Source organism: Hydra vulgaris, chromosome 06 (assembly GCF_038396675.1).
Source record: "Hydra vulgaris chromosome 06, alternate assembly HydraT2T_AEP".
NCBI classification, from domain to species: domain Eukaryota; kingdom Metazoa; phylum Cnidaria; class Hydrozoa; order Anthoathecata; family Hydridae; genus Hydra; species Hydra vulgaris.
Genome location: NC_088925.1, coordinates 12,899,808 through 12,908,906, shown reverse-complemented (window position 1 = coordinate 12,908,906; position 9,099 = coordinate 12,899,808). Strand labels below are relative to the sequence as shown.

Genomic DNA, 9,099 nt, shown 5'->3' with positions numbered 1-9,099 from the left:
CTTCATATTTTCTTCATTCATACAACCTACAACTCAAGCCTCCTGTCAACATTTCCATGCTCTATAACTCTATTATTTTTTGTTCTAGTAACTCCTTACTTAATAGTGGTTACTTGCGGCTTTTTTAGGAGTGAATCAGAATTATAAAAAAAAGAATAAAAAAATTATCACGAGATAATAGTGGAAGTTATCCTGAACATAATGGACGATGAAAGCGTGATTAGTGTAACCAAAAGCGACCCAAAGCAACTTTATTACAGAATATTAACATATAATTAACATATGACCAATAATAAAATGAATATTATAAAACTTACAATGATAGAGAATAAGACAATTATAAACAATGTATCCGAAGGAAGATTGCGAAGATCCTGTCGTCAGAACCTTGAATAAGCATTTAACAAGGATAAGATAAAAAAAAAAAATTTATTAAACTTTTAAAAAACTGCAAGGTAAATAATCTATGTTTTTGAAGAGAGATCAAGAGGATCTTGTCAAGAGAATTTTATACAGGCGCAAAGCAACATATAAATTAAAAAGTTAAAAGTATAAGAACAATGAATAAAATAAATAGGAACAAATTTTTATAAACGTAGATATGTATGTAAACAATGTAGACCAAAATATATTTTTAACTTTTGCTAATAATAATAACTTAATATACTATCTAATAGAAGAATGAGATTTTTTAGTTTATTTTCAAAACGGCAAAAAGTAATCGCAATTTATTTTTTTAAAGCTGAATCGATTGATTCAGCTTTAAGAAAATAAATTGCGATTGAATGTATGCGAGAGTCATTTTGAATTCTCCCATATCATGTACGCGAGAGTCATTTTGAAGAATACGAAGTTAATAGAAGTGAGCTAGGTGTTCACATATTCAAATATACATATATATATATATATATATATATATATATATATATATATATATATATATATATATATATATATATATATATATATATATATATATATATATATATATATATATATATATATATATATATATATATATATATATATATATATATATATATATATATATGTCCCTTTGCTATAAAAATCATAGAAATTCTTTTTACAAATAGATAAGAAAACTTTATACGAGGTAAACTAATATTTAGTGGGATAATGATTTAAGTCAATAACTGCTTGAAAACGACAGCCCATTGACGAGAGATTTGGCGGTGTGCTACGGGTCGTTGTCTTGTTGGAATTTCCAAACCAAAGGAAGATTTTCCTCGGCATAAGGCTATATGACGTTTTAAAGTATTTCTTTGTACATGTGTTGATCCATTGTCCCTTGTATTCTATGCAACGAGCAAACGCCACACCATGAAAAACTGCCCCAAACAATCACCTTGCCACCACTATGGTTTACAGTCTTTAGAGTATACTGAGGGCAGAGTTCATGGTTTTGGAGACAACGAACATATTGTTTTCCGTCGGATCCAAAGTAATTAAACTTAGACTCGTCAGTTCAAAGTTCATTGTTCCAAAAACGTAACTCTTTGCGTACGTACTGTTTTGCAAACTTCAATCGACTGACGAGATTGCGTTTTGAGATCAATGGTTTTTTCGGGATAACTCTTCTAAATAGCTTATTTTCGCGTAAACGACTTTTAGCAGTGCTGAAAGACAGACTAGCTTGTAAATTTTGAGCGAATTTATCTTTAATTTTTGGTGCGCCAGCAAAAGGATTTAGCTTAGCGATACGGACAATGGCTGCGTCTTCTCTGGGGGTTGTATTTTGTTCGCGAGGCTTGCGTTTTTTGTTGCATGATGAACCAGTATTGTTAGATAAATTAACAGCATTGATAACTTTTTTAAGAGAATAACCCAATCCTCGAGCTATATCAGACTTGTTTAATTCTTGATCTCAAAATGCCTGTACTTGTCGTCGAAAGACATCTGTTCGATGTTTACCTCGTCCATAGTTGAAAGAGTACGATTTTTGCAAAATGAATTATAAGTTTATCATTAAAATACTAAGTATAATGATTTTCTTTTGATATAATAGTTTATAATACTACTACTTTATATACTACTGATATAATAACTTTGTTTGCTTTATAAGAAAAAGTAAATATATGCTATTTAAAATGACCTTAAAAATTTAAACGCGACCGCTAAAATGCTCAAAACAAGCAGTTTTGATAGCTATAAATGTCTAATGAGTAGTTCCGTTCAAAAAAATTAACTTTGTTGATGCTATAAAAAATAACAGCAGTTGCTATAAAAATATAAAACTTGATATCAAAAAGTTAAACCAACTGGTCATGAAAGTGTGCTATTTATATTGTCGCCACTTTATATCTGAGGTCATTGGTCAATTTACGATAGACGCAAATATGACATTTTGCAGCAGAAGAGTTGGAAAATTTAATTTATTGCCATAAATTGGTTAATAATGAAAAAGTAATTTACGGAATGTATATGTTAACACGGGTAAAAAAAAAAAAAAAGTTGTCAACAAAGCAAAATCCTGGTGTTTTAACACAAATGAAATTTAAGTATCGTATGATGTAAAATCATTGTATCCATCAATACCAATTGATAAAGCCGCACCCATAATAATTGATTATCTTAACAATGATAAATCTGATCTTAAAACAAGAACCAAATTAACACTTTCTAACATTCACAAATTAATAGAACTATGTCTAAGTCAATGCTACTTTTTGTATAAAAATGAAATTTTTATACAAAAAGTACCATACCTAATGCAAAAACTAATAATTTTTCACAAAATTCTTATAAAAGGTATGTTGATGATAACCTTTTTAGATTTGAATCAGTTGAAAAGCATAACAAATTTCTTATTTTATTAAATCAAAAAGATTCAATACACGTCATAGGTTAAAAATGAACAGAAAGAACTAAACTTTTAGGTATAAAATAACTTCCCCAGTTCTAATCTTCCCCAGGTTAGCAATGGCATATTTAAAAAAGACATTCAAAAAATAAAATAACACAAATTACTACCCTTATAATTTTAAAGTTCACCAGCCACCAAAATCTTCTCCAAAAAATACATTAACAACGAGATTTAGTTTATAATAGATATGTTTTTTGAAAACGGTCATGAAAGATCAGATCTAAAAAAAATTGCCACTAATAATCTTTCAAGTAAAAATTATCTAAACAATAAAGTAGCAAAAAAAACTAAAAAAAAATGTTGCTATAATAAAACTACACTTGGACCGAAACTACGCAAAGCACTAAAAACATATTTAATGTCAAAGTTATTTTCACAACACCATCTAATTTATAAACAATTCTCTGTAACAACAAATCTAAGTTAATACCAAATACCAACCCTGGCGTGAACAAGCTCACGTGTTCGTGTGGGGGAATTTATATTGGGAAACAAATAAAAATAATTTTTTAAAAAAGCATAGAACACCAAACTTATAGCATGAATGGCAATCGGTGTGCTTCTGGGACGACTGAATATTACAAGGAACGCCTTGGGATATTCGACTGACTGCACCCAAAAACTTTATCAATAAATGACAACTATTATGAAAGAAAAACAAGAGAATTGCTTGAAATTAGTTATGCAAACATTTCAGGAGGTTAAATTATCCCCGTTACTACTGAACAGGGATATCGGGGTAAAAATTACTTTAAATAGTTAGAGACTACTATTTAAGAAAAATCATAAAAAACAAAACAATTTTTATTGACGCCATCTTTTTAATGACTTCTTAATTACTTTTTTAGCAATTTTGAAAAAATAGGCAGCGCAGATATAGGCCTGTATTTTGAAATATTTGACTTATCTCTAGATTTAAAAATTGGTGTTATACGGACAGCTTTTATCAGGAACATTGCCTGACTTAATTGTAAAATCAAAATCGCGAAATAAAGAAGGTTCAATGACATCAATTACTGACTTGACATTATTAACACTAGTCTTATTTAAAAACTTCACCTTTTTGCCTTTGAGACAGCTTAATGCAAATCTCAATTCGCTCAGCTTTAAATTATTTTTGTCTATACGTTTTTAAACAAAAACAGATAGAGTGGAATCAACATGAATTTAAGCAGCGAAATTTGGACCAATATAAACAAAGTAGTTGTTTAGTTTTCTAGCTATAACAGATTTATCATAAACTAGTTTTCTATTAATAAAAATATTTTTGGCAGGGTATTTTTTTTTATCATTGTTTTTTCCAATTTAATCTTGAATTACATTTAATATTTTTTTTAGTGTTTCTGTTGGGTTTTTTTTAATTACTAAGCATAATAAAGCTTTTTTTGGTTTTTTAAAATATATTTTTATTAAATTCATAAGTTATTTAACTTTTATAAGAATTTATTAAGATGTAAATGCAAAGTTTTCCTTTTTTGAAGATTTTAGTTAGCTTTTTGACATCAAGAAAGGAGGGGGGGGGGGGGTTTAAAGTGACTTGGTTTTTATGATTTTTTTTCTTCTGGAAACGCTGTTTCATATTGCTTGCAATATTGACCAAAAAACAAGTCATATGCTTTGTTAGCCTTACTCAATCGAATTAAAGATTCCAATCAAAGCAATTTTTTAAACAGTTTTTTAAATTGTTCGAAAGGGTTTCATTGATCTGTCGCCTAAATATTGCAGATTTTGTGGCAATATTGTTAAACAAAATGTTGCTGGTTGCTAAGAAAGTAGGAAAATGATCCGACATATCTGATAGTTACGCTTGATTGTTTTTGATGTAATTCAATGTATGTGCAATTATAATATTTAATGTAATGCAACGTAAGTGCAATCATGATATTTAAACTATTATTTTCTCATCAATTGTATTGTATTTTAATATATGCTATTTAAATAACATAATATATGTTTCCAAGTTACGCTTTTTTTAAAAAAAGGATTGTTTATATATATTGTGATTAGAGTTGAATTAAAATACATAAAAGCAATTGATCATAATGGCATAAGATGTTTTACAAAACAATTATTTTCTGTGTTTTGCTCATAATCAAATTCCCATATTGTTAGTGCATGGACCTTTATTAAATACTTCAGTTTAATAAAGCCCCATGCACTAGCAATATTTTAGCTTTTAAATGGTTACATGAAAAAAATTTAAAATTTATGGCATAAATCGCGGTTAAAGCAGGATTTTTTAATGTTTCAGATATGATGCTTTCAGGCACTGTTAAAACTTCAAATTTAAGAATGTATATGCTTATGTGAAGTAAAGTTGCTTTACAAAAATTGCGGTGATTAAAACCTCTTTTTTGCCATATAAATTTATTCAAGTCGTAAAACATAATATAAATGCAAATAGCAGGGGCAAGAAGAAGATATAATATATCTTATCACCAAGCCCCTTAGTTTATACCGTAAATATAAAATAACAAAAATTAAAAACATAGCACTATATAATATAAAACGTTTTTCTAAAGACTTTATAAAATAAAAATCATCGGTCCTAATGTCCTAATTTAACTTTTTGTTTTTGTATTCGTTAAGAAAAATTGAAAAAAAAAGAATTAAAAAAAAGAAAAAAAAAAAGTTTGTATAAAAAAAAAACAATATTACTAAAAAGCATACAAGCAAATACGCATAATCCTGAAGCTTTTCTTTTACACCAGCATATACCTTGAAATATCTGAATAATTCTTATAAATCATAAATTTTTATAAAAAAAAGAATTGAAGCAATAACAAGTGTCACAATCCTTTTCTAAGATCGTCAAGCAGATAATGACAAACCTCTAATTGTTGGGTAAACAGTAGCAATCATTAAAACTTCAGAAAAAGCTGAGCGCTACGTCGTTTATCAGTAGTTTTTGCTTCAATTTGTTCTTAAACTCATTAAGCGTAGCAATTATTTTAAGTTCATTAGTTAATATTTTATTCCATAATTATGGCCCTCTAGTAGAAATTGAAAATTCAGTCGCCGCAAAATATCCTTTGGGTTGAATATAACTGTTATTTGAAAATCTGGTTAGATATCTGTTCTGATTTATTTTGAATAGTGAGTAAATATTTTAGGAGATATATTTTTATTAATTTTGAACATAAATATAAGAATTTGATTGATAAACAAAATTCATTATATTTAAATTAACAAACAATGCTTGTGAGTGTGTATAACGGCCCACATTGGAAATGATTCTGATTGCATGCTTTTGTTTATTAAATAGATTTTTTATTATATTTTTATTTGTACTGCACCAAGCAATGTTTGCGTAATTAAGATGGCAGTGAATGAACGAGAAATTCAAAAGTTTTAAGCAAGTTGAATTTAAAAAAGGATTTGCTCTCCGAAGCAGGCCTTTGTTCCCTTGAGATTGTATTTTCGAGATAAGGCATGTGATCTCTCCACGTCACATTTTCATCAAGAAGCACGCCGAGAAATATTAAAGTGGTTTCTCTTTTAATATCTTGATTGGCAATACAAAGTTTTGGAAGTTTTAAAAGAATTTTATCTCGGTCATGAAAACGATGGAAAAATGTAAATTTTGTTTTGATTACAGTTAGAGATTTTATTTGCATTAAACCATTCAGTAAGATTTAATAGCACTTTGTTTACTGTCTTAAGCAGAATATTTATATCATTATGTGCATGAAATAAAGTTGTGTCATTTGCAAAACAAAATAAATACCCCAAGAAGTTTCAGCATCAACTTCACTGGTACTTTTAATTTCAGACTCCAATCACGACAAATTTTGGCGAAACATTCTTATTTAACATGAGCATAAATCTACATAAAATTGGAGTTTTTTCATTGCCTAAAAGTCTGATTACTAAAACATCAAATTTTTTTGTTCAAAGTTTTTATAAGACTTTTAAAACTAGAAAAGTTATCAAGAAATCATATAAGATGTTTTGGCTTCTAACTTAAGAATCGTGTCTTTTAAAGCCAATAAGTTTTTAAAACTTTACTTTATGACGAAAACGGATAAAATCAATCAAACTGCTAACGTTTTAATAAAAAAAACTGGCTAGGTTAAGTTATTGTTTCCTGTTTTTATAAATTTTGTTTGTTTAACGATTTTTTATGCCTAATAATACAACTTACAAACATATGCAATAAGTAAAATTTACACACAATTTCTTCTTTGCAGGCATGTCCACGTATAGTTACGTATCATAATTATCTAAGGGCATATTTACTTTCATTTTTGTAAAAAAAAAATATTACTTAGGCCAAAAGATAAAAAAATTTTTAAAATTAAAGAAATTTTTTATCTTTTGGCCTATGTATAATAATTTTTTAATAATAATTTTATAGTAATTTTTTTATAATAATTTTATAATAACTTTTTTATAATAATTTTATAATAATTTTTATAATAGTTTTATAAAAATAATAATTTCATTATAACCTTGAAACTCAAAATAACCGGGTAAGAATGAAAAATTTAAAGTTAAATTATTTAGATTAGTTGAAATAACTGTCTTCCCCAGGTTAACAATAGCATATTAAAAAAAAGGCATTCAAAAAAAATTCAAAACTAAATTATTGGTTTGAGGATAGAAATTATGAACCTAAAATAATTATTTTTGGTTGACAATTTCTATCCTCGTTACCCGTTTTAATATGATCAAACTATTTTGTTCGTTTTTAAAAAAATAAGTGAAACAATATGAAATATATAATATATAAGACTAATAAGAAATTTTTCGAATAATTTTTTTTTTTTTTACTTATTACTTGTGTGTGAAAAATGTATAATGTATATACACGTATATTGTACATATTTGTTTACTTAGATAAGATTTTCCGATTAGAATATATGAAAAGATAAAAATCTAATGTTATATAACTGGCACTGAAGCCTGTAAAGCATGTAAACTGTAAGCATTTAAAAGTAAAAAGAACGGTAGAATTTATATGATTATTTTAAAATGGTTGAAGAAAATGATGGCAAAAAAACCTTTAAGAGTTTACACGTAATTGTAATTGTCTCAGTTTTGCTTCCAGTTTTTACATTATGTATTTCTTATATAGTTGGGTTTAAATTAGAAAAAATTAGTTCTTCTTTTGTTCCCTTCGTAAGTGACACTGGAGATACGAGGCCTAATTCGAGTATTTTTACATTTGGATTGTCACTTAGTGGAGTATTAACCTTGGTTATTATTACGATAAGATATTACCAAGTAGAATATATTTTGTTGGAAACAAAAACGCAAAGCAGTTGGATAAACCAATTTTCTTTAGTTTCCGGTTTAACACTTGTGTTCGGGGAGTTTATCGTTGCAGCTTTTCAAATTTCAAACATAAAAGCTGTGCATTTTATTGGCGCTGGTATGCATTTTGGTGGTGCCGCGATGTTTTGCGCAACTCAATGTTATTTCACTTACAAAAGTTCAAAAAAAAAATGTCAAATAACTTTTGTTGTTCGTGCTTTATCAACAGCAATAATGACTGCTTCGTCTATTGTGTTTGGTGTTTTTATGATACCTTCTTTGAACAAATACAATCGTAAAGGCAGAAATGTTGGGCAGACCTTTGAATGGCTTCTTGTTTCCAGTCAACTAATTTTTATGCTTACCTTTTTAAACGAATTTCGCGAATTGGAAATTGAATTCAGGTTAAGCAAGATAAATAATCTTCAAGATGCTGACGAAGAAAGTAAAAGATTAGTGAATATTGCATCTTTTACATTTTCGAAGACATATCAGCGAATTGACTAGACTAATATAATTTATATTTTTAATATGAAATATGTAAAAAATTAATTAATTGTTATTCTAATAATTTTTCTGTCTAAACATTGGTTTTTTTAATCTTCAAAGTTTTTAAAATGCTCTACCGTAAAATCGCCTAAGTTCGGTCATCAATAAAAAAGAAAAATATAAAAAAAGCATGCAAAACTCAAATTTTACAAACTTATTTTTATCAAATAATATTTGTAATTAGTTCGTAAATATGGATCTATTAAAAAAAAAAAAATGTTTATATGCAACCTGCTGAAATAATTTTTTAGCAAAACATCAGTTATAAAAAAATGCATACTGTTAAAATCTAAAATAAGCAAATTACTAAAATAAATAACCGTATTTAATATTAGTATTATTAAGAATCACCAATTTAATTATATTTACGGAAAAAAATATTTAATTTTTGAAAACTAACTACTTTTTTT

General features: G+C 27.2%; 1 protein-coding gene across 1 annotated transcript; it reads left to right on the top strand.

Annotated features, from left to right (window-relative positions):
• Positions 1-7,858: 7,858 nt before the first annotated feature.
• Positions 7,859-8,647, top strand: LOC105844337 (DNA damage-regulated autophagy modulator protein 1). Its single transcript, XM_065798507.1, has one exon. It carries the CDS (start codon positions 7,859-7,861, stop codon positions 8,645-8,647), a length of 789 nt encoding a protein of 262 aa, XP_065654579.1.
• The last annotated feature ends 452 nt before the right edge of the window (positions 8,648-9,099 follow it).

What these genes read in the sequence shown, in the direction of transcription:
- LOC105844337 (XM_065798507.1), top strand. Translation starts at nt 7,859, where the DNA reads ATGGTTGAAGAAAATGATGGCAAAAAAACCTTTAAGAGTTTACACGTA.